Here is a 27,026-nt window from a genome sequence, read left to right as displayed (position 1 = left end):
TCCCAGATTGCTGAGCGAGGCTGTGCTCACATCAGAGACATTCTGATGACGAGGAAAGGTAAGCTGTTTTTGGATTACAATTTTCTTTTTTAACGCCTCAGGATCAGAGGAAATTGGAACGGGGAAAAAGCGACAAAATGAAAAAAGAAAAATAGTTTTCAGCAGCTCTGGAAAACATCTTAGCTGGAATATTCCAACTTTCTTTTTGACGTCGACAGAGGTCTTTGATTTAGAATTAATTCTGCATGTCCCCAGTGCGTGGGAACTTTTTCTTGTGTGCAGTACATTGGTTTATGTGTGGTTAAAATGTCAACAACCCCGTTAGATCATCTGTTTCTGTTCCCGTTTTTGCCTTCGCCTTGATGGGCATTTCTCGCACTGGTTAAATTGATGCGGGTGTTTACCTGCACATGTGTGAGACTCATTTCATTGCGCATAGATAAAATTATGACACTCTCCTGAGAGTATGGTATCCAAATTCGGTCTCCATAGCCTACATTGCTCATGTTGAAGTTTTTACGAATAATGAGAAGTCGCGTTGAGATAATAATCAAATGATGACCTCCGTTCTTGCCAATGTGAACAGTGTATTCTGTATGCTGCAAGTGGAGCTTCATTTAGCAACCTTTTCCTCATCCCGAGATGACGTTCAAGCAATTTTGTTTTTTGGTTGCTTTAACTTTTAGGGGTAGAAAAAATGATGAGCTTAACATTTTAGTTTTCTTTGTTTTCGTTTGAAGGGTCAAGGACAATGATGGAGTTAGTGACCAATTACTCTTTCTATCAAATGAATTCAGCTGATGGAACCGGGACAAATGGCTCTTACTCTTATGACGACAATGATGAGTATGACTACAAGAATGAAGATCAAAGCTACAAGGACGAGCATATAAAGCTGAGACAGTCTCTCAACACCATGTCTCTCATTTTTTACTGCCTGGCCTTTGTGCTCGGTGTGCTCGGGAATGGATTGGTTATCTGGGTGACCGGCTTCAAGATGAAGAAGACCGTGAATACAATTTGGTTTCTCCACCTTGCCGTGGCTGACTTCCTCTTCACTGCATTCCTGCCTCTGAGTGTGACATACACAGCTATGGATTTCCACTGGCCTTTCGGCAAGTTCATGTGCAAACTGAACACCAGCATAAGCTTTCTCAACATGTTTGCCAGTGTCTACATCTTGGTGGTGATCAGTGTGGACAGATATGTCTCTGTGGTGTGGCCCGTCTGGGCTCAAAACCACCGAAATGTGCGCAAAGCTTCCTCGGTGAGTCTGTGTGTTTGGGTGCTGGCTTTGATTCTCAGCTCTCCGTACTTCATCTTCAGGGACACTGCTCCATCATACCACAACGAAAGCATAATCAACTGCTTCAACAACTTTGCTTTATCCGACGACCATGAAACACCCTCCGTGAATCAGCTGCGAGCCTTTCGCCATCAGGCCATGACCCTTACCCGCTTCCTCCTGGGATTTGTCGTCCCTTTCAGTATCATTGTCTCCTGTTATGCTGTCATAATCCATCGTCTCAGAAGAAACCCCACACTGGCCAGCCAATCAAGTCGCCCTTTTAAAATAATTGCAGCCATCATTGTTACTTTCTTCCTGTGCTGGGCTCCCTTTCATATCATGGGTCTAATTGAGCTGGTGAATCACATGCCAAATTATACAAGTGAAACATTAGATCACATCATCATTATCGGGGTCCCTATAGCTACAAGTCTGGCCTATCTCAACAGCTGCTTGAACCCGCTCCTGTATGTGTTCATGGGCCAAGATTTCAAGGACAAAGTCCGCAAGTCCATCCTGAATGTGTTGGAGACTGCTTTCCAGGAAGAGGTGTCTCGCTCCTACACCTACACAAACTCTATGGTCACCATTCGGAGCAAAGAGAAGTCAGTCTCTGATGCAGAGGTGTAAGGCTTTCACTGACTCAACAGATATTTCAGCGGTACAGAGTAAATGTTAGTGTATATAACAAACGATTATTTTTCCCTGTCTTTATCTGTTGAATACTTGTCATGTTTCATTGGGCAGGTTTGTCTTCAGCTGCACACTAACTCCTTGCACTTAATATGTCATTTTCTTTGCGGTACAATACAGAAAACAAGTCAGATGAAAATTAAATAGCAGCTATTTTGGCCATGTCTGAAATGTATGAAATGTGGAGGCATTATGCAAGCGATAGCAAAATAACTTCCTATTTTGGCAGAGGGAAAGGGTGCATACTGCTTTTTTTGTTGGTCTGTTAGTTTTTATAAAGGAACCTTCAGTGTGAAATGTGCTAATCAACAAGATAATCTCATTACCTCCACATCCAACATGACAGGAAACTAATTTTAAGACACAGCCCTTAAAGGCCATCTGTTGTTGCTTTCATGTCTTCAAATGGAAAAAGTTATCTGCTACATTCAGTGTTAAACCAGATTTCATATCATTTCTGTCTGTATGCTGAGGACCTGCCATCAGTCCTGTTTGCCACTTGTCACGTGTGGCGGAGTAGAAACAGATGTAGCTGACTGACTGCTTTCTATCTGCTGCATACTTTGATTTGAAAAATCTATATCTTTTACATTTGATATTTAGCATTCGGGGAGTGTAATGTAATCCCAGTGGACACTTATGATAGTGAATAAGAGGTTGTTATACTGAAAGAAGCAGCTGAACTCTATATAAACCTGTATTTCTTTGCCGTCAGATTTTTGTAAATGCAAGTTGTGTAGAAGAAGAAAAGTAAATATCCACCAATTGTTCTCATTTAAAGAACAGAAATCTGCACATTTTTGACATTTTTTTAATCTAAAAAGAAAAATCGGACTTGTTGCCAATTCTTTTTCCCTCAACTGAATAATGACAAAAGTATGAGCATGAGCCTCTTTGTAAAAGCATCGTTCTGATATAATCCGTGTAAATGATTGTTTGTGATTTTTCAACTTAGTCAATTCTATCAAAGGTCTCTTAATGATAAATGATAATGACGACTTTTTTGGTTCTTGCCAATAACCTTTATTTCCATGAATAAAATAATTTTGGATTTAACTATGTTTACACTCATTTTCTACATCACATAATCATCACTTGAGTGCACAATGTAACCTCTTTCCCAGCTCTGCTTCAGTTATGAATCCAGAGTGATCTCTCCTGATCACACACACAACTCATCAGGATCAAAATTGATCTCATCGAAAGGGTGACGACAGAGCACACCTATTACTTTACACCACTAGGGGGAGCTGTTTTATATACAAAGTGTTTCCCTGATCAGGCACTCGATTTAATATTAAAATTAAAATCGTTTAGTGTGTCGCACTTTCATTCTTGCTCTTAAGTGTGTCCAAGTTAAATAGACAGAAAAAGGTTTAATCTGACATGGTCTGTGTAGATCTTTTTATTTTATCTTTTATGTCAACACCATCATTTAGATGGTTATTCGATGAAGATGTGTTGTTTATATAGGTCATAAATGAGTTGGTGTCATAAGACAGCACAAGTACAACTTTTTCAGAGTATGTCTAGTGCATAGTAATGGGCTGATATAGTAATCAGATAGAGGATGAATACAACCAGAGGCAGGACACAGTCCCACATGATAATGTAAAGTGACTGTACTGAGGATGTATAGAAGGCAGCACCACAGCCTCCTCCATCCTTCATTTGAACTGGAAAATAGACCATCAAGTGTTCAGCTGTGGTCTGACAAATAAGAGGAATTATATTTCTGATACTAAAACCAAACAGAAGGTGACACTGATAAGACCGCTGACAGTTTTGTGGGGCAGATCTTGTCTGATACCTGTAACTTGTGCGTGAAGCGATACACATCTCTCTTCTTCCTATCATTTCCTACACAACATGAAAGCCTGCATTTACTAGAAGCTTATCAACCGTACTTTCCACTGCATAAAACTGTCATACCAATTTTCTGACAATTTGTTGGATTATTTCCATAAACTTCACATTTAAGTTGTGTGTCTATCAACTAAACGATCTATGTGTTTTTTTTAACCATGTGGTGTCAAAAAGTTTGTGTTTGAAGTTGGTTGACTAAAATCTAATTGTGTATATTCTTGTTCATCTGATTTAAAATTTTAAAAAATCCCTTTTGCTCACAAAGGCTTCACAGTTCATCATGTCAGGAGCAGCATGGTATCTTATACTCCACCAGGCCGGGCCCATTACTGACAGGTGCTGTGGTGATGGGCTGCAGTGGAGGAGAGTGGGGAAATGTCATTAATTACCTCATATATCACATAAGGTTCCACTGTTTCAAAAGGGAGGTTTGTGTTTACAAAGGGGCATCAATGGACTGTTTTTACATCTTTTTTGTATGAGACTTTTTTTGACATTTTTACCCACAGATTAGGAAACGTTCTGCTTTGAGAGTTTCAAAAGTGAATCTCCTGCATCCAGAATTGACAAGAGAGCATTGAGAGTTAAATCACTATAGAGGAGAAAATTCATACTTAACTGTTGTTTTTAACAATAAAGTTAGTGATTATAACTTCAGAGAGAGCGGTGATCCCACATCTTTACACTCAGTTCACGATTCTGTGTTTTTCCAACTCTGAAAACGTTTGGTCATTGAATTGTGTTGTGATGTTGTCTGAATCTCTAATTGTTAGAAAGTGACAATAACATGTTGCTGTCAGTACGAATATGTTTTTTTCATAAATGTAACAGGGTACCAGCTATGAATTCAGATTAGTATGTCATTTTTAGAAAACTGTTCAGTGGGTTTCAAAAAACTTTAAGTTATTTTGTGCTGATACAGGCGGTGCCATCAGTGTCATCAGAGTGTGCAGGTATGTGTGAAAGGCCGACATAATTATAAGTTTAGTGTGTGTGTAGAGAGATGAACTGAGAGCACAGACCTGAACTCTGCTGTTGGCGGCCAGAGGAGAGAATGTCGTGCCTATTTTGGTAGCTCATACTCTGCTGCTCTGAAGAACTCCACATCAACTTGATGAGGAGTGTTGCAATGTTGAGGTGGTGCCACTTCTTGATTGGTGCACTGACGGACAGAGAAGCTGTACCACAATGTCCTCTTTGTCACACTCAGGCTTTCAGTCAAACTGATCAGCATCTAGTTGCAGTCAGTAAGAAGGATAAATTACATTTTTATACCAAAACCAATCAGGACAGGGTACTGGCATGACAGTGAGCCACTGATGAGGAAGAAGTAACTTGTGAATAAGATATTTTGCAGAAAGAAATGCACATCTGAAGCAGATGATGATGTCCTTGTTGTGGTGTGATGGAATAGTGTGCTTTATTCTGTGGTTTTATCTTGAGTATTACTGCTGGTGGAGACACTGACAGCTTTTTCAAACTTATTTCATAACCTATGAATATTGGCCTGCTACCAATACAAAACAGTCATCCTAAGGTATTTCAAAAGATGATTGAGCAAAATTACAAATCAGGAAGTTAAAGAAGGAACCATGTTGTTGCCACCTGAAAAGAATGCACGAAAATATGTATATTTGTATTTTAACTGTAGGCATGCAGTGTTGGATCTACAGAGGCTGCATGTGCATGTTTTCATATGTAGGAAGAGCCTACTATTGCACAAATCGCTCAGTCACCTCATGATTTTGTTGGTAATTGGGCACATGGTAAGAAGAGAGTGCACTAATTCATGATGTCAATGCAAAGCAACAATTCCAAAGCTGTTGGTTCTGCTCAAAAGACTTTAGCATTATTAGCGTCACCATTAAAGTTGTTGTTTTTGAAGGACAGTCAAACTCTATGCAAGATAATCTATACTTCTCTTAAAATGACTTTTGTGTGATGTAAGTTGCCTCTGGGTCCGCCTTGACGTGGGAGGGGACTTTATTACCGACAGATCAGTTCATCATGTTAACAGGCAAGATTTTGATCACAGATTCTTCTGCTGCACCTTCACTCACAGCCAACTAGAGAGCGTCGAGAAAGGTATGTTACCTTTGCTTTTTCATTATATTTTTTTAAAAGAAGGAAATCAACTCGTGCCCCTATTCAGACATTGATACTGGACATCACAGTGTGAGCGTTTATGGTCGTTTGTCTCGTTTGTCTCCGTGTGGCACTGTGCCGCCCGTCCAGGGTCGTGCTGCCCAATGACAGCTGGGATAGGCTCCAGTGACCCCTGAGTTAGATCAAGTGGGTACAGAAAATGGATGGATATTTACATTTCCCTTGTCTGAAGTTCAGGCATCGAGAGTTGGAACTAATCCCTCTTTGTGGTTCAGTTTGTTCAGTTCAGCGTTTAATTGGACAAAGTTGTTCAAACAAGTCAGACAAAAAGTGGTTCCTGCACTCTTGCTGGTCTTTAGCTAACTCTTGCTGGAACCTTACCTTTAAACATAGTTTATCCACTGGGCTCTTATATCCTCTGAGGCTGGTGGTAGATGTAAAATGCATGCTTCTCAGGACAGCTGACAACAGAACATTTTCAAATCAAATCAAATCAAATCAAATTTATTTGTATAGCACATTTCATGTACAAACAGTTCAAAGTGCTTTACATAAAATAAAAGCATTGCAGCAGGGAGTGCAAGAAGCATTAAAAATACATAAAATAATATAAAGAGAAACAAATAAAATCATTTAAATGAATTTAAAATCAGGCAACAGTCTAAAATTTTCACATGAAGCTGGCTCCATCGGTCTAACGGGCAGGACTCAGAGGTCGAGGCTTAGCAGAACAGATTGAGTGAAATAATAATAAAATAATAATTCCATGATATGTCACCTTACAGTAACTTACTTACTACAGTGTCGATTTAGGATTAATTCTTGCATCCTTTAGTGTATGTAACCAAAAACATATATAAGCTTGGTGAATTTCAAATACAAGGACTTTGTTTCATCGTGTTTCCTCTGCAGGTCTCAAGACAACCATCAAGATGAATGCCACATCTTCTTATCTCAATGATGCAACTGATGCTCCAAGAAATGACACCTCGTTTGACAAGTTTGCAAACCCGAGACAGTCTCTCAACACCATGTCTCTCGTTGTTTACTGCCTGGCCTTTGTGCTCGGTGTGCTCGGGAATGGATTGGTTATCTGGGTGACCGGCTTCAAGATGAAGAAGACCGTTAACACAATTTGGTTCCTCAACCTTGCCGTGGCTGACTTCCTCTTCACTGCATTCCTGCCTCTGAGCATCACATACCAGGCTTTAGATTTCCATTGGCCGTTTGGCAGATTTATGTGTAAAATGAACGGTGCTGTAGCCGTTCTCAACATGTTTGCCAGTGTCTGGATCCTGGTGGTGATCAGTGTGGACAGATGTTTGTCTGTGGTGTGGCCCATCTGGGCTCATAACCACCGAAACACCCGCAAAGCTTCCTTGGGAAGTCTTTGTGTTTGGGTGCTGGCTTTGATTCTCAGTTCACCGTATTTCATCTTCAGGGACACTGCTCCATCACCCCTCAATAAGGAAATCATCATCTGCTTCATCAACTATGCTTTATCCGACGACTTTGAAACACCCTCCGTGAATCAGCTGCGAGCCTTTCGCCAACAGGCCATGACCATCTTTCGCTTCCTCCTGGGATTTGTCATCCCTTTTAGTATCATTGTCTCCTGTTATGCTGTCATAATCCATCGTCTCAGAAGAAACCCCACACTGGCCAGCCAATCAAGTCGCCCTTTTAAAATAATTGCAGCCATCATTGTTACTTTCTTCCTGTGCTGGGCTCCCTTTCATATCATGGGTCTAATTGAGCTGGTGAATCACATGCCAAATTATACAAGTGAAACATTAGATCCCATCATCATTATCGGGGTCCCTATAGCTACAAGTCTGGCCTATCTCAACAGCTGCTTGAACCCGCTCCTGTATGTGTTCATGGGCCAAGATTTCAAGGACGAAGTCCGCAAGTCCATCCTGAATGTGTTGGAGACTGCTTTCCAGGAAGAGGTGCCTCGCCCTTACACCTACACAAACTCTATGGTCACCATTCGGAGCAAAGAGAAGTCAGCAGCGCCGCCGCCACGGGGGGGCACTCGCGGGCATTGCCCCCCCATCCACGCCGGTGTGCCCCCCCTGGGTTCACTTTGACGTTTGACCGGAGATTGCCTCAAACACTGCAGTGCATGAGGGGACACGATCTAAAAGTCTTAAATAAAAAATACGTTTTTTAAGGTCTTAAAATGTCTTAAATTTCTCTGATTTTCGAAGATTGGCATCAAATTTCATCTGGGCGGAATGAAAGAAAGATATGTCTGGAGAGAGCTTTTGTGTGTGCGCCAGTACTTCCGGTGAAAACTTCCGGTGATTTGACAGCTAAGCTAAAGCGTCAGGCCAGTGGCCGTAAACAAAGGTTATAGCCGAGAAGAAAGATGATAATATAATGTAACTAAAAAGACTAGCTTTCTTCAGTAGCCTAATGCTTACCGATTTAGCATGCCTAGCAGCCTCGTTGCTAATGCTAGCCGCCGTAACGTTACCAACCGTACCCGACGTCAAGGAGTTGGCTGAGCAGGGGCAAGAGTATGGGGCTGGCAGAGTTAACTTCATAATGGGTGAGTGCAGGTTTCACTCACTTGTTTTCATTCTTTCACAGGATTGATTCACTTCATTGGTTTATCCGATTGCTGGCCGCCGAGCCATTATGTGTCTGGGTTTGTGTAGGTTACTGATCATGGTTGTTAGTCGATAGTCAGGTTGTGTGATATGTGTGTATTTTTTCTATGGGTACATGCCATTGACTGAGCGGTCTGTGCTCGTTTTTTATTTTTATTTAATTAGATTGGAGATACTAATTAATACTGGGGGGGGGCTGGTCCCGGGGAAAATTGTCAGGGCCGATTTTTTTTCCCAGTCCGACCCTGAACTGCATGTTCAAATGCGTTCTGATGTCGGCTCAGCGCCAGTCTGAATTCACTGTGGCCGTGCGTGGGCGTTGCTGTTGTTGTTGCTGCGCTCCTGTTTGCTCGTTGTGTGTATTAGTATTAATGGCGACTAGAAAGGGGCAAACGTGATCTGGGCTTTGCGTTCAATTTATGCACCGATGATTATACAGAGTGGATGAAACTGTGCAGGCTGTTCGAGATGTCTCCGAATGCCTACTTTAAAGGAAGCGTGATGTGTTTGCCAGGGCTGCCTAAACGAGTTGCCAACTGTCCCTTGAAATAATGGAATCGTCACGTATTTAGTAACAAAAGGACAGTTCCTTATTGGGCTGAAACGGGGCCCACAATTCGGTTAAAATGCAGAAAATTGCATCTAAGAAATACCAAATTTTCTGGGGGAGGACCCCCACACCCCCCGCTAGGGGGCCCCCCCTACTCATTTAAATGCCCGTCCAATAGCTTGTCTCTGCCGCCGGGTCTGGAAGTCAGTCTCTGATGCAGAGGTGTAAGGCTTTCGCTGACTCAACAGATATTTCAGCGGTACAGAGTAAATGTTAGTGTATATAACAAACGATTATTTTTTCCTGTCTTTATCTGTTGAATACTTGTCATGTTTCATTGGGCAGGTTTGTCTTCAGCTGCACACTAACTCCTTGCACTTAATATGTCATTTTCTTTGCGGTACAATACAGAAAACAAGTCAGATGAAAATTAAATAGCAGCTATTTTGGCCATGTCTGAAATGTATGAAATGTGGAGGCATTATGCAAGCGATAGCAAAATAACTTCCTATTTTGGCAGAGGGAAAGGGTGCATACTGCTTTTTTTTTGTTGGTCTGTTAGTTTTTATAAAGGAACCTTCAGTGTGAAATGTGCTAATCAACAAGATAATCTCATTACCTCCACATCCAACATGACAGAAAACTAATTTTAAGACACAGCCCTTAAAGGCCATCTGTTGTTGCTTTCAGTCTTCAAATTGAAAAAGTTCTCTGCTACATTCAGTGTTAAACCAGATTTTCCTTCAGTCAGGTTTGATATAATTTCTGTCTGTATGCTGAGGACCTGCCATCAGTCCTGTTTGCCACTTGTCACGTGTGGCGGAGTAGAAACAGATTTAGCTGACTGACTGCTTTCTATCTGCTGCATACTTTGATTTGAAAAATCTATATCTTTTACATTTGATATTTAGCATTCGGGGAGTGTAATGTAATCCCAGTGGACACTTATGATAGTGAATAAGAGGTTGTTATACTGAAAGAAGCAGCTGAACTCTATCTATATAAACCTGTATTTCTTTGCCGTCAGATTTTTGTAAATGCAAGTTGTGTCACCATCTGAGAATTTTACTGTGGAATTTCTTTGAGTTTTTTTTTTTCTTTTTTTACCTGACTGACAGTCAGCGATGGTGTGGCGATGGCGTAGAAGAGGAAAAGTAAATATCCACCAATTGTTCTCAGTTAAAGAACAGAAATCTGCATATTTTGTTTTTTTTTAAAAAAAAAAAAAAGAAATCAACTCAGACTCAATTACATTTCCGTCAAGTGAATAATGATAAAAGTATGACTTTGTGCAGCATGAGCCTCTTTGTAAAAGCTTTTTTGGTTCTTGCCAATAACCTTTATTTCCATGAATAAAATAATTTTGGATTTAACTATGTTTACACTCATTTTCTACATCACATAATCATCACTTCAGTGCACAATGTAACCTCTTTCCCAGCTCTGCTTCAGTTATGAATCCAGAGTGATCTCTCCTGATCACACACACAACTCATCAGGATCAAAATTGATCTCATCGAAAGGGTGACGACAGAGCACACCTATTACTTTACACCACTAGGGAGAGCTGTTTTATATACAAAGTGTTTCCCTGATCAGGCACTCAGGTTGGTATTAAAATTAAAATCGTTTAGTGTGTCGCACTTTCATTCTTGCTCTTAAGTGTGTCCAAGTTAAATAGACAGAAAAAGGTTTAATCTAACTTTTTTTTCAGAATATGTCTAGTACATAGTAATGGGCTGATATAGTAACCAGATAGAGGATGAATACAACCAGAGGCAGGACCCAGTCCCACATGATAATGTAGCGTGACTGTACTGAGGATGTATAGAAGGCAGCACCACTGCCTCCTCCATCCTTCATTTGAACTGGAAAATAGACCATCAAGTGTTCAGCTGTGGTCTGACAAATAAGAGGAATTATATTTCTGATACTAAAACCAAACAGAAGGTGACACTGATAAGACCGCTGACAGTTTTGTGGGGCAGATCTTGTCTGATACCTGTAACTTGTGCGTGAAGCGATACACATCTCTCTTCTTCCTATCATTTCCTACACAACATGAAAGCCTGCATTTACTAGAAGCTTATCAACCGTACTTTCCACTGCATAAAACTGTCATACCAATTTTCTGACAATTTGTTGGATTATTTCCATAAACTTCACATTTAAGTTGTGTGTCTATCAACTAAACGATCTATGTGTTTTTTTAACCTTGTGGTGTCAAAAAGTTTGTGTTTGAAGTTGGTTGACTAAAATCTAATTGTGTATATTCTTGTTCATCTAATTTAAAATTTAAAAAAATCCCTTTTGCTCACAAAGGCTTCACAGTTCATCATGTCAGGAGCAGCATGGTATCTTATACTCCACCAGGCCGGGCCCATTACTGACAGGTGCTGTGGTGATGAGCTGCAGTGGAGGAGAGTGGGGAAATGTCATTAATTACCTCATATATCACATAAGGTTCCACTGTTTCAAAAGGGAGGTTTGTGTTTACAAAGGGGCATCAATGGACTGTTTTTACATCTTTTTTGTATGAGACTTTTTTTGACATTTTTACCCACAGATTAGGAAACGTTCTGCTTTGAGAGTTTCAAAAGTGAATCTCCTGCATCCAGAATTGACAAGAGAGCATTGAGAGCTAAATCACTATAGAGGAGAAAATTCATACTTAACTGTTGTTTTTAACAATAAAGTTAGTGATTATAACTTCAGAGAGAGTGGTGATCCCACATCTTTACACTCAGTTCACGATTCTGTGTTTTTCCAACTCTGAAAACGTTTGGTCATTGAATTGTGTTGCGATGTTGTCTGAATCTCTAATTGTTAGAAAGTGACAATAACATGTTGCTGTCAGTACGAATATGTTTTTTTCATAAATGTAACAGGGTACCAGCTATGAATTCAGATTAGTATGTCATTTTTAGAAAACTGTTCAGTGGGTTTCAAAAAACTTTAAGTTATTTTGTGCTGATACAGGCGGTGCCATCAGTGTCATCAGAGTGTGCAGGTATGTGTGAAAGGCCGACATAATTATAAGTGTAGTGTGTGTAGAGAGATGAACTGAGAGCACAGACCTGAACTCTGCTGTTGGCGGCCGGAGGAGAGAATCAAATCAAATCAAATCAAATCAAATTTATTTATATAGCACATTTCATGTACAAACAATTCAAAGTGCTTCACTTAAAATAAAAGCATTACAGCAGGGAGTGCAAGAAGCATTAAAAATACATAAAATAATATAAAGAGAAACAAATAAAATCATTTAAATTAATTTAAAAACAAGCAACAGTCTGGATAAGTTAAACGATACCGTGCAGATTTCATGCATAGACACATGAGAAAACAAATGTTTTTAACCTGGATCTAAAAATGTCTCCATTTGGTGAAAGTTTAATCTCCACTGGCAGTTTGTTCCACTTGTTGGCAGCATAACAGCTAAATGCTGCTTCTCCATGTTTAGTCTGGACTCTGGACTGGACCAGCTGACCTGAGTCCTTGGATCTAAGAGCTCTGCTGGGTTTATATTCTCTGAACAGATCACAGATATATTTTGGGCCTAAACTGTTCTGGGATTTGTAAACCATCAGCAGGCTTTTAAAATCTATTCTGTGAGCCAGTGTAAAGATTTCAAAACTGGTGTGATGTGTTCAGATCTCTTAGTCCGGGTTAAAACTCCAGCAGCAGCGTTCTGGATGAGCTACAGATGTTTAATGCTCTTTTTGGGAAGTCCAGTTAAAAGAGCGTTACAGTAATCAAGTCTACTGGAGATGAATGCATGGATGAGTTTCTCCTGGTCTTTTTGGGAGAGGAAACCTTTAATTCTGTTGATGTTTCTGAGGTGGTAAAAAGCTGCCTTGGTGACAGCTTTGATGTGGCTGCTGAAAGTCAGATCTGAGTCTATCAACACTCCCAGTTTACGAACCTGGTCAGTGATTGTAAGGTCCAGAGTCTCAAGATATTTACCAACGCTGACCCTCTTCTCTTTGAATGTCATGTGCCTATTTTGGTAGCTCATACTCTGCTGCTCTGAAGAACTCCACATCAACTTGATAGAGGTAAAGAGAAGAGGGTCAGCGTTGGTAAATATCTTGAGACTCTGGACCTTACAATCACTGACCAAGTTCATAACCTCGGAGTGTTGATAGACTCAGATCTGACTTTCAGCAGCCACATCAAAGCTGTCACCAAGGCAGCTTTTTACCATCTCAGAAACATCAACAGAATTAAAGGTTTCCTCTCCCAAAAAGACCAGGAGAAACTCATCCATGCATTCATCTCCAGTAGACTCGATTACTGTAATGCTCTTTTAACTGGACTTCCCAAAAAGAGCATTAAACATCTGCAGCTCATCCAGAACGCTGCTGCTAGAGTTTTAACCCGGACTAAGAGATCTGAACACATCACACCGGTTTTAAAATCTTTACACTGGCTTCCAGTCAGTCACAGAATAGATTTTAAAAGCCTGCTGATGGTTTACAAATCCCAGAATGGTTTAGGCCCAAAATACATCTGTGATATGTTCAGAGAATATAAACCCAGCAGAGCTCTTAGATCCAAGGACTCAGGCCAGCTGGTCCAGTCCAGAGTCCAAACTAAACATGGAGAAGCAGCATTTAGCTGTTATGCTGCCAACAAGTGGAACAAACTGCCAGTGGAGATTAAACTTTCACCAAATGAAGACATTTTTAAATCCAGGTTAAAAACATTTCTTTTCTCATGTGTCTATGCATGAAACATCTTTTAACTTATCTAGACTGTTGCCTGATTTTAAATTCATTTAAATGATTTTATTTGTTTCTCTTTATATTATTTTATGTATTTTTAATGCTTCTTGCACTCCCTGCTGCAATGCTTTTATTTTATGTAAAGCACTTTGAACTGTTTGTACATGAAATGTGCTATACAAATAAATTTGATTTGATTTGATTTTGATTTGATGAGGAGTGTTGCAATGTTGAGGTGGTGCCACTTCTTGATTGGTGCACTGACGGACAGAGAAGCTGTACCACAATGTCCTCTTTGTCACACTCAGGCTTTCAGTCAAACTGATCAGCATCTAGTTGCAGTCAGAAAGAAGGATAAATTACATTTTTATACCAAAACCAATCAGGACAGGGTACTGGCATGACAGTGAGCCACTGATGAGGAAGAAGTAACTTGTGAATAAGATATTTTGCAGAAAGAAATGCATATCTGGTTTCTCCCATAGACGTACGAGGCACCAACAGAAAGCTAACATTGTCAAACAAACAAACTAAAATTTTTATGAGATTGTTTCATGCAAGGCCAGTTTTTAAATGAACTGAGTTTGTAAATATCTCCACCTACATTAAAAGGATTCATTATGAATACAGGTGTGTTTAGCTCCACTATGTGTGCTTTATTCTGTGGTTTTATCTTGAGTATTACTGCTGGTGGAGACACTGACAGCTTTTTCAAACTTATTTCATAACCTATGAACATTGGCCTGCTACCAATACAAAACAGTCATCCTAAGGTATTTCAAAAGATGATTGAGCAAAATTACAAATCAGGAAGTTAAAGAAGGAACCATGTTGTTGCCACCCAAAAAGAATGCACGAAAATATGTATATTTGTATTTTAACTGTAGGTATCTTTGGGATGCAGTTTTGGATCTACAGAGGCTGCATGTGCATGTTTTCATATGTAGGAAGAGCCTACTATTGCACAAATTGCTCAGTCACCTCATGATTTTGTTGGTAATTGGGCACATGGTAAGAAGAGAGTGCACTAATTCATGATGTCAATGCAAAGCAACAATTCCAAAGCTGTTGGTTCTGCTCAAAAGACTTTAGCATTATTAGCGTCACCATTAAAGTTGTTGTTTTTGAAGGACAGTCAAACTCTATGCAAGATAATCTATACTTCTCTTAAAATGACTTTTGTGTGATGTAAGTTGCCTCTGGGTCCGCCTTGACGTGGGAGGGGACTTTATTACCGACAGATCAGTTCATCATGTTAACAGGCAAGATTTTGATCACAGATTCTTCTGCTGCACCTTCACTCACAGCCAACTAGAGAGCGTCGAGAAAGGTATGTTACCTTTGCTTTTTCATTATATTTTTTTAAAAGAAGGAAATCAACCCGTGCCCCTATTCAGACATTGATACTGGACATCACAGTGTGAGCGTTTATGGTCGTTTGTCTCGTTTGTCTCCGTGTGGCACTGTGCCGCCCGTCCAGGGTCGTGCTGCCCAATGACAGCTGGGATAGGCTCCAGTGACCCCTGAGTTAGATCAAGTGGGTACAGAAAATGGATGGATATTTACATTTCCCTTGTCTGAAGTTCAGGCATCGAGAGTTGGAACTAATCCCTCTTTGTGGTTCAGTTTGTTCAGTTCAGCGTTTAATTGGACAAAGTTGTTCAAACAAGTCAGACAAAAAGTGGTTCCTGCACTCTTGCTGGTCTTTAGCTAACTCTTGCTGGAACCTTACCTTTAAACATAGTTTATCCACTGGGCTCTTATATCCTCTGAGGCTGGTGGTAGATGTAAAATGCATGCTTCTCAGGACAGCTGACAACAGAACATTTTCACATGAAGCTGGCTCCATCGGTCTAACGGGCAGGACTCAGAGGTCGAGGCTTAGCAGAACAGATCGAGTGAACTGACGAGTGAAATAATAACAAAATAATAATTCCATGATATGTCACCTTACAGTAACTTACATACTAAAGTGTCGATTTAGGATTAATTCTTGCATCCTTTAGTGTATGTAACCAAAAACATATATAAGCTTGGTGAATTTCAAATACAAGGACTTTGTTTCATCATGTTTCCTCTGCAGGTCTCAAGACAACCATCAAGATGAATGCCACATCTTCTTATCTCAATGATGCAACTGATGCTCCAAGAAATGACACCTCGTTTGACAAGTTTGCAAACCTGAGACAGTCTCTCAACACCATGTCTCTCGTTGTTTACTGCCTGGCCTTTGTGCTCGGTGTGCTCGGGAATGGATTGGTTATCTGGGTGACCGGCTTCAAGATGAAGAAGACCGTTAACACAATTTGGTTCCTCAACCTTGCCGTGGCTGACTTCCTCTTCACTGCATTCCTGCCTCTGAGCATTACATACCAGGCTTTAGATTTCCATTGGCCCTTTGGCAGATTTATGTGTAAAATGAACAGTGCTGTAGCCTTTCTCAACATGTTTGCCAGTGTCTGGATCCTGGTGGTGATCAGTGTGGACAGATGTTTGTCTGTGGTGTGGCCCATCTGGGCTCATAACCACCGAAACACCCGCAAAGCTTCCTGGGGAAGTCTTTGTGTTTGGGTGCTGGCTTTGATTCTCAGTTCACCGTATTTCATCTTCAGGGACACTATTCCATTACCCCCCAATAAGGAAATCATCATCTGCTTCATCAACTATGCTTTATCCGACGACTTTGAAACACCCTCCGTGAATCAGCTGCGAGCATTTCGCCATCAGGCCATGACCATCTTTCGCTTCCTCGTGGGATTTGTCATCCCTTTCAGTATCATTGTCTCCTGTTATGCTGTCATAATCCATAAACTCAGAAGAAACTACACTCTGTCCAGCCAATCAAGTCGCACCTTTAAGATAATTGCTGCCATTATCATTACTTTCTTCCTGTGCTGGGCTCCCTTTCACATTATGTTTTTAATTGAATTGGCAGCTTTCACAGTGGTCAACCAAAGTGAATCATTCACATATGCGCTTGCTATCGGGATCCCATTAACCACTAGTCTGGCATTTCTCAGCAGCTGCTTAAACCCAATACTGTATGTGTTTGTTGGCCAGGATTTCAAAGACACAGTTCGCAAATCCATTCTTACTGTGCTGGAGACTGCCTTCCATGAGGACGAGACGAAGTCAGCGGACACTGGTCACAGCAAAGAGAAGTCAGAAGATAACAGTGCAGTGTAGGCCTGGCCGTGGCAGCAGTAAACAAATGCTGAAAACTGTAGATAGCTAACAAGTTGTTGTTTTCTTTTGTTTGCCCGCTGATTAGTACTTTCAAAAGAGTCACCATTAAACTGCACTTGCATCATCTTTTATCTGATGTCAGTGACATGCGGCAATGCCTCATTTAGCCTCATTTGGGCTAAACACTTAGCTGAACAAGATACTGCAATGTTTTTGATGAAGACCCTACTTCAAGCCTGTGGTGCTGGCAGCTCTTTGACAGAAGTATAGAGGCGGTAAAATGCCACTTCCCGGATAAAATGACTTGAGCAACAGTTATGAAATCCCTATTACATTCCTTAATGATTTGTGTAACAAATGTGTGCAGTATTTCAGAGCACAAACTGAAGACTAATATTATCAATGATTTATCTTTGTAGGGTTTTTGTGTGTGTTGGTTTGTTTTTCAAAACTCTACATATAAAGTACGAGTAAAAATTTGGACAAAATTGATTTAAGTGTATTTCAAAAGTAAGTATAGTGTCACACATATTTGGACAAGAAAATATCATGTGTCGTCTTTGAGTTTAAATTTGGGATTCAACACTTCACAGCTATGACGAAGAATGAGATTGACGAGAACGTGTCAGTTGAAGACTAGTTGTTGTGAATTCAGTTAGTTGCGCGTGTGTAATGTGTGCTAATGTGAAACTGTGTGGACACAACCTGCCGCCCACATCTCAGAAACAACATGAGTTTCGGATAGGATGCTGCCAGTCTGAGCAATCCTGTTTTAAGCAAAGACTTGTGAAATTTCCTGAATTAAATCTGTTGAATCATGTGATGTATTTAGCTTTCAGGGCTCTAGTTACACAGTCAGCATAGTTTCAGCTTCAAGTAAGGAGTCGCCTGAAAATAGCATTAACCTGAATTGTACTGATCTTTTTCTCTTTGATTTATCATAAAAATACATTAATTTAGCCTCTTCCTCTTCTTGTTGTTGCTGTTATTAGTTAGCAAAGGGGGCTCTTTAACATGCAAATTGTATTCCTATGAGAATGCTACCTTATTTGAAATGATGTGTAATATATTTTTCACGAGATTGTATGTTTTGTCATAATTTCTATAATTCTTTTTTATATTTTCATATGGTCCTGATTATTTATGGGACCACTCTGATTTATAGATGCAAAGGGTTTGTATATTAATTTGATTTTGTTGATCTTGTTTATCTTTTTCTTTGCTTGTTGTCTTTTGGAATCAGTGGTAAACAGCCCTAAATAGTTGGCACAAAGTTTGGAATATTTTCAGAAATAAATGCAAATAAACCAATATATGTTCACAATATTTTCAGCAATATTTTTCACAGCAGCCAAAAAGTAAGGCTTCTATATATTCAAAGAAAAACAAAAAACAATAAAGACATCGAATGTATTTTGTAAAAAAATGATTATTGGCAGCAAATTGATTAATTTGAAAAGTGAATTTCCTTTTTTTTTTAATATGCAAGACACTTGTTTTCAATTCTAATTCTAACTTCCAATAAATCTCTCTCAATTGTCACGTGATTGAATGACTGATTGAATTATCTGAAAGTATGAATTGGTGAATAAAGGATGACTCAAAGCTGTCTGAGAGCACTGAAATGGTACCATATAAAACAAACTAATTCTTGAAACCCCTATTTTAGCAGTTTCAGATGTTATCAATTTGCGACAGTCATACGACAGTTAAGATGCTTCCAGGGAGTGAGAGAAATCAGTAGAGAAATCAAGACTAGTTGGTACAAATTGTATAAAAATATTTTTTATCTTGAATAAATTAAAAATCTACAGATCAATCTGAAAAGGGGATTTCAACGTGTAGGCCATACACAGAACTCAGGAAACAGATAGCCTACTGATGGAGAGGTACAAAAGGGAAGGACTAATTTCTTAACTGTCATACGATTCACAGTTTGTGTATTTATTTTATTTATTCATTTGTTTTGGAAAACTGTAAGCTATCATGTTTTTCATGAGACAAAATCAAATAAAACACAAGCACATGGTGGAGGCTCCATTGTGCTGCGTTGCTGCTCTGAATGTAATGATCAAAAATCAGAGGCTTACCGAGACATTTGCCAGTGAAATGGGTAACAGATAAATAAGGAAATAAATAAGTAAGCGTGTTAAATAAATAAACAGTGTTTTGTTTTTTTTAAGGAAAGGAAAAAAGTGTTCTTTCTCGAAACACGAGGTGGAAAGTAAAATAGAAAATAGCGCAAGAAGAGAACAATACGATGTTTAGGGTCCATTACTGATTTATCTGTCTCAATATGCTGAGGGGGGATTCGAGGAGAGCTTCAATCCCAAATACTGTAGATGGCAGTAATGCGCCTTAACACTGGTGGCATTCTGCAGGAAAGTTGAAGTAGAAGACGACAAAGACGGAGGGAGACACCCTGGCCTACAGTAAAACACAGGCATCGGCCTTTCGTCAATCCAGCGGGGTCCTGCAAAGTAAAAGTCCCTCTATTCGGAGATGTGCTAGATTTTTTTTTGGTAAGTCTCAATTAAGCTAGCTGTTCGGTTGATCTGTCAGACACCCAACATGCCTGTAATTAGAAATAAAAAATATTTTAAAAATATTTTTAAAAATCCCCGTGTTCCCACCATTACCATTAAGCGTTAGCCAACAGCAGCTAATAGCAGCTAACGCGAAAACGATGGCAGCTCACAAAGAGAAGCTGTAGCTGCTGTAATATTCGGCGTTAAATTAAAGCTCTTTCATTTTTCGCTTGCATGTATGCGTATTTTTTTTTTCCTCTCTGCCTGCGAGTAATCTCGTATTAATGTCCGCTGTAAAAACGTGGCGATCTGTCTTGCAGTGGTGTTTACGTTTTCGGGAGATGTTGCAGTTTGTCGTTTTTAAACAGAAATGCAGGGGCTTATTATGACCCCGATGACAAGTCCTGCTTTGATACCAGGACCGTGGAAAACAAACACATCCACATCCTGGGTAGATTGAAAATGACTCCAGGGGACATGGGACGTTTGCACAATTTAGGCTAATATCCGGATCTGGAGTTTGGTCATGGCTCTCCCATGTAACAAATGGGACGTTTTTGACACTAGTTATGTGCCAAAGTACTTTTTCTGAACACAATTGACAGTACTTGGCTTGTGCAATTAGACTTTTGTACTATTATACATGATAGTCTTGTATCAGTGATTGTTGAGCATTTTTGTGTCTGACAGCTGAGATGTTATGGATGAAAATGGTACTCTGCATCAAGTTTTTTTTCCATCTTTGATGGGATGCAAAGTAACAGATTACTCGTGTTTTACCTTATCTGAAGGTAATAAATATGTGTGTATTTATATAGATATATTTACATATAATATATGTATGTGTATATATATGTAGGCCTATGTATATATAGGTCATATGTATGTATGTATGTATGTATGTATGTGTGTGTGTATATATATATATATATTGGGTCATATGTATGTGTATATATGTATGTATATATGTGTATGTATATATGTATGTATGTATATATATATGTATGTATATATATATGTGTATGTATGTATATATATGTATATATGTATGTATATATATGTATATATGTATGTATATATATGTATATATATATGTATGTGTGTATATATATATATATATGTGTGTATATGTATGTATGTATATATATATGTATGTATATATGTATATGTATGTATGTATATATGTATATATATATGTATGTATATATGTATATATATATGTATGTATATATGTATATATGTGTATATATGTATATATGTGTATATATGTATATATATATATATATATGTGTATATATGTATATATGTATATATATATATGTGTGTATATATGTATATGTGTGTATATATGTATATATGTATATGTGTGTATATATGTATATATATATATGTGTGTATATATGTATATATATATATGTGTGTATATATATATATATGTATGTATATTTGTGACTGTGTGTGTAAGATGGTACTGCACGCTTAAATGAAACCAACAAAACCGGCTATAACATCCTTTGACTTCTCTGTAGAGGAATGTTTGTGTTGTGTGAATAGCTATCACTGATAACACCAAATGGATTATTAATAAACATTCAAATCCCTCAGAACACCTTTACTACTCTAAGCCAGAATGAGAGAGACAATTGAACATGCAAACAAGACTTGCAGGTCATAACTTAAAGGTGGCATCGAGACAGGTTGAATGGCCTTTGCGATATAAAGTTATGCATTTAAAATAATCTGCAATTTCTTGTAGAGAAGTAGCGGTATGAGTTAATTCAGAGTTCTTGGTGCCAAATTTCGTTATCATAAAATACTGTCGTGCACTGGGTTCAGGTCTCCAGGCGAACTCTGCATTGGTTGCACCTGATGCATGTAACTTTGACTATGCTGTCCCGCTACAGTTTTCAACGGGACAACATCTCAAATCCTGCTCTGCGGGACGGAGTTGGATACAAAATATGAACGCAAGCAGCACAACGAACCACAGCGATATAGATTCCAGCCACTCATCTGTGCTGTGTAACTGTGCTCATTCGATGCAACTGTGCAGTATTGCAGATTGTGTCATATTTGACTTCCTTGCCGCATACGCTTTTCTGTATACTCCCATGTCATCAGGCTCAGAAGTGTGGTAAAATGCCAACTGATGTAGAAAACATCTGCATTAAGAACTAGAAGAGGTAATGCTGCTTAGACACTCCTCCTTTGTGACCTGAGGCTAATTTGCTGACTGCTGTTCTTTTTACTCTTTGAGTGCATGGAGGTGGCAAATACAAACTATGGTCTCGTGTGAGAGTAACTCTCTCTGAGCAGTTGTCGAAGCAACAAACGGATAATTTGGTTGCCTCACGAACCATTAAGATATGAATGGCTTATCAACAGTAAGTATACGGCTTGAGGTTCAGACTCGAGCCCTTTCAGTGTTTGAACAGCCTCAACTTTCAGCCAGCTTTGCGCTCGGTCTTCATAAAACACTCGTCTGTGTAGCGTAAGGCACAGATTGGCTGTTGATAGCCTACTGACTGCAGGTGTCCACTTCTTGGACCTTTCAGCTTCTCCCCTGTTTCCCAGAACAGGCCTTTGGAAGAAACTGGATAGGGTGCGGCAGCTGTTGTTGTGAGACAGGCTCCCCGCAGTCAAACGCTCTCCTCAGATGAATGTACCCCCAGCAGCCCGCACCGAGACCTCAATAGACTTGACATAGTAGGGGTGCGTGTGAAGGTCACGTGCATGGATCCCTTCCCATGACTTGGTCCCACCCTACCTCTCTGACCTTTAATCTCAGCTCAGCACAGTTATTCCCTTATTTATTTATTTATTTTTACTTCAGACATTATCCCCTTGCCATTGCCAGGATCAATTGTTCAACACAGCCTGTATGAAGCTGCATTGACAAAAAGACCATCCAAACAACTCCAAAGGATGACATCATCTTGTGGCGTCTTGGATCACACAACTTCGAGTGAATACTTTTATTTATTTATTTTTTTACAGATGGTTTTCTTTTCATTTCTTCTGGGATCCCTTTCTGAATTCACGTACACAACTAGAAACTAAGCTATTCCAAGTTATGATCTTTTTCCCTGTTTTGTCATTTCATCCACTTAAACACAATAGAAAAATCACTAAATCATTTGTTATCAGCGTCCAGAAATCATCAGTTAGGAAGAGGGACATTAAACCAGCGAGCTCCACATTTGTCAAATCCCTTTTTTCCCAAATCTGGCTCGGACATCTTTAATTAAAACACATCAGCATCGCTGCATGAGTGGATGGCCATCACAGATACAAATTGTTGTTTAATCGATATACTCAAATGTTGAATGGGAAGATCTATTGGTAGGAAGCGGAAACAAGATTTGATATAGACTGGTTATTGCACTGAAAAAGTTTGCAACAGACGTTTACGATACAGAAGGGTTTGAAGTTTGGAAATGATCGCAATGACTGAGGCAAGAGAGCGCAACTCCGGTCTGCTGAGACAAAAAAAAATCGATTTGCAAGTTCATTATCATGTTTTATAGACTTGTTCGTACACATGTCGAAGTGTCCTTGGGCAAGATACTGAAACCCACTTAGCCTCTGGTGTGTTGATCTGTGTAGGAATGTTTGTTTCACCAAAACCAGCAAGTCTGTAGCAACTAAGAAGGGCTGAATGAGAGTGTATGTGGTTTGTAGTGTGAAAGCATCGTGCATGTAACCTGGTTCTCACGCAGATGGATGTTTCTCATCCATCTGGAATTTTGTCGGTTGCCTAGCTGTTCTCTGCTGTGAGTAGGAGGTTGTATTCAAAAACCTCTCGAACCTGATTGGAGAATTCAATGTGTGTGTCACGTACTACTTCGACCAATCATATCGAAAGCGGACGTGACGCGTTTGAGCGCGACCAGTCTCTCGGTCTGTGGTGGAAAATAAACAAAACACAACAGCAGCGAGCAAAGCAGGAGCTAGCAGCAGCTAATCTGTTAACACCCCGCCCCACGATTGTGATTGGATCTAGGCATAGAGGCGGGCCCGATTATGGGGTAACCGAAGACTTAGGGCTCAACAAGGCGCGCCCAGACCCTCGTGCGAGCTCACGAAGTGTAACGAAGATGCACGAAGGGTCTGCGTGAGAGCCAGGCTATCGTGCATGGTCTTTTAACTAGGAAAGCATAATATAAGTGCAGTCCATTTACCAAGGGATTTCTTCAAAGTGTTTTGACATCACTGTCTTGTATTGGTTTGGCTCACTTTGAACCTCGGGTGTGTCAGGCGCTCTTTGCTGTTGGTCCATAATAGACATTCCTGAGGCAAATTTTAGACAAAAAAAATTTAAGCGTACAGCATGTACAGCCCAATAAACTGGCAACATTGTACCAGTTTGCCACAAGCTAAATTGTTGGCCTGTTGTTTTGGTCTGTGACTGAACTGATCAACTAGAAATGGCCCAATACTAACAAGGTGAAAGGGGTCATGCTGTCACCTACTGTAGTAGGGTTGGATATACTTTGAATATACCAGCTTGTTACTGGCGACAATAACAAGACAATTAAAAGGCTCAAAGTACAAATACTAAAACACCAGGGAAAGATTCAAATTGAAGGTGGGTGATAGTGGCCTACTTAGAATTGATTCCATCCTTTCTCTGGCTGTAGAGAGAACACAATGAAATTGGTATATTGCTTTGGCTGCTATGAATTGGAAGGTCCATGGCCTGACTGTTATGAGCCCCATCAACCTTCAAACTACAAGTTGACTTAAAGAAAAACATACAGCATACCTGAACACTAAACATTGGGCTCAAAAAAACCTCCTGTATGCTTTTTGGACACTTGAATATAGAATAATATCTCTGATGTCTTCGCCTACAATGAGGCAGCATCAATCCTTTTTGGTCCACAAGTGTTATCTTATATGGCTTGTGTTTTTTTTGATTGTTTGTTTTTTAATGGGTATGTCCTGCATTTTTATATTTAAACAAACTTGGGCATCAGTAGTTTTGATAATTATTTCTCTTTGTTATCCCTACAGACTCCAATACAACCTGGAAAACCAAAGGAGGAAAAATGCATCTCATAAGGATCTGTTTTTTGAGCCGGAGTTTTGAGTAAGCTTACTGGTTGTCATGTGGGGACCATTCTTCTTCTTCTTCTTTTTTTTTCCCGTCTGGATATAGATTTAGGTGCACATTCAGTTTGAAAAGTGATGCCATCAGCACACGGCCAAAATCGTTTCGTCATGGAAAAGCAGAAAGCTGTGAATAGCGTTGCTTCAGCACAGCTGGGTGGGGATTCGAGTACCTTCATCTGCACCGAGTGTGGTGATGGGTTCAGTCAGTACTCCAGTGTTTTGACCCACATGGCCATTCATGGACCTTTGGAGTCATTTTCCTTTGATGGCTCATCCAATGGATTTGAAATTCCACGGGAATATGTGCTTCAAGAAAATGGTACACTCACAGTTTTGAACGGTTTGGCTCAGTCACATTCCAATTCCTCTCATTCCTATGTGAAACCAGTATCTCCTGGAGCATTGCCATCACATTTCCCATCGCCTGTCAAACCAGTGTCTCCATCTCCAAGGCCGCATTCCTCTCCTTACAAAGACATGTTCAGGCCGAGGCCGTCTGACTCCATACTGGACAAGTCTCGGCAGGGCCATTACCGTTGTGAAATATGTAATAGATCATTTAACGGCTTGCAGAGTTTGCATCGCCACCAGCAGTATCGAAACACAGAGAGAGGCTACAAGTGCACTTTATGCTGTAAGATCTTTGAAGATAGACAGGACCTCAAGAAACATCTCCAAAGCCACATCAGTGAGAGATTTCACTGCTGTGGATATTGTGGCAAGAGATTCCTGAAAGTAGACGCACTGAATGCTCATCAAAAAGAAAGTCACTCCTCATTGAAGACTTTGGGAAAGCCAGACAATAGGCAGGACAAAAAGTTGGAGAAATCATATACTTGTAAGAAGTGCCATCTGAGTTTCTTCTGGATGTCAGATTTCCAGACACATTCACTGTATCAGTGCAAGGGAAAAGAGCCTGTTGCTGGCTTTGCATCTGAGATTGGAGTGAATTCTAAGATCCTTGAGCACACGCAACCAGTAAATTGCCACAGCAATGGCACATTTATTAATATTAAAAAAGGAGACAGGAATATCTTAAGGGATACTAGCAGTGAAATTGACCCTATACCAGCTTTCACACCGTACCGATGTGGTTTATGCGGGGATCGTTTTGACAAGCTAACCGCTCTAAAGGAGCATCATTTCACACATCAAACTCAGGAAGAAATAGATAAGCTGAATCAAGAGTCCGAAAAAACATTTAAGCGCAGAGGGCCACCTAAAAGCAGGCGGAGAAAAGGTAGTAATCCGAATGGAAAGCTGCATCCTTGCAAGCACTGCCACCGTGTCTTTAATCATTCTAGTAGTTTATCTCGGCACATGAGATACCATAAAGGTACCATGCACACGTGTGTATTTTGTGGTAGACAGTTTCCTCAGCGCTGTGATTTAAGAAGACATTTAGCCATGTACCACAAAACTGAATTGGAAAAGAAGCCAGGTTTGAAACACTTGTATACATCTCCACAAAACGGACCTACCTCCAATTCTGTCGACGACGTTAAAAACACAGGCATTCCTGATGAGAATACAAAGGGCTCCTCTGACAACGAACAGACATCTACAGAGCAGAGTCCAAAGGAGAAGCAATCGGGCAAAACAGGCAGAGGCAACTACAAGTGTCAGGAGTGTGGAAAGAAATTTGGGTTGCTATGCGTGTACCAAAGACACTTACGGTATCACAAAAAAGAGCCAAATAAGTGTCCCCAGTGTCCAGCTCAGTTTAAGAACTCTTCGTCCCTTGACCTTCATCTTCAAAATCACCCAAGCACTGAGCAAACAGTTGATGACAATAACGGACAAAGATCTCCTGTCACTGCTACCAGTGCAGACCAGGCCCTTGAAAAGAGTAATGCAGAGGACATAGAGGATGAGTACATGAACCTTAAACAAAATGAGAGGGGAAACTCTTCAGAGGCTCTTTATGAATGCACCGAGTGCACCGAGACATTCTCTTGTTTGGACACGTTTCTCCAGCACCAGACTTCTCACGGCTCTGAAAACAACGGCTAATTAATGAGGAAGTAATGCATGGGTGGAGAGTATAGAAATTACCCTTTTATGGATATGGACTGTCATGGATAAAATGCAAAGTTAATCTCAATATTATCCCTCAAGCTGTGGTTGCTTTTTTGCTGGAGGTCCCACCAACTGACTAGCGAGGGTAAATAGGTTGCTTTTCTTTGTCTTTTTAAAGACTGACAAGTTGTAAATGCTTAATTTTTCATTATGTTTTACCTGCAAATATGTGATTTGAGTCCTTTTTAATTGTATGCATATAATCATCATTTGAAGTATACCATTGTCACCTAGTAGCCTGAAATTAAAAATTGTAGATTAATGTTTAAA

General features: G+C 39.9%; 1 protein-coding gene and 1 long non-coding RNA gene across 2 annotated transcripts; both read left to right on the top strand.

Annotated features, from left to right (window-relative positions):
- fpr1 (formyl peptide receptor 1) lies at window positions 1–18,576 on the top strand. The gene is made up of 5 exons (XM_075466485.1): window positions 1–58; window positions 741–1,916; window positions 6,866–7,961; window positions 15,042–15,178; window positions 15,932–18,576. The coding sequence occupies exons 1-5, from the start codon at window positions 46–48 to the stop codon at window positions 17,032–17,034; spliced, it is 3,525 nt and encodes a 1,174-aa protein (XP_075322600.1). The 5' UTR covers window positions 1–45; the 3' UTR covers window positions 17,035–18,576.
- Window positions 18,577–19,428: 852 nt separating this feature from the next.
- Window positions 19,429–27,026, top strand: LOC142379906 (uncharacterized). Its single transcript, XR_012769801.1, has 2 exons — window positions 19,429–19,556; window positions 24,579–27,026. It is a non-coding gene; the product is annotated as an uncharacterized LOC142379906 (long non-coding RNA).

The sequence above is a fragment of the Odontesthes bonariensis genome, chromosome 5, assembly GCF_027942865.1.
Source record: "Odontesthes bonariensis isolate fOdoBon6 chromosome 5, fOdoBon6.hap1, whole genome shotgun sequence".
NCBI lineage: Eukaryota > Metazoa > Chordata > Actinopteri > Atheriniformes > Atherinopsidae > Odontesthes > Odontesthes bonariensis.
This window is presented reverse-complemented; position numbering and strand designations above follow the sequence as displayed.

Excerpts from the sequence above, each read along its gene's own strand:
- fpr1 (XM_075466485.1), top strand. Across the intron at positions 1,917-6,865 it reads AGTCTCTGATGCAGAGGTGT|GTCTCAAGACAACCATCAAG; the intron begins AAGGCTTTCACT and ends TTTCCTCTGCAG. Across the intron at positions 7,962-15,041 it reads ACCATTCGGAGCAAAGAGAA|TTGCCTCTGGGTCCGCCTTG; the intron begins GTCAGCAGCGCC and ends GTGTGATGTAAG.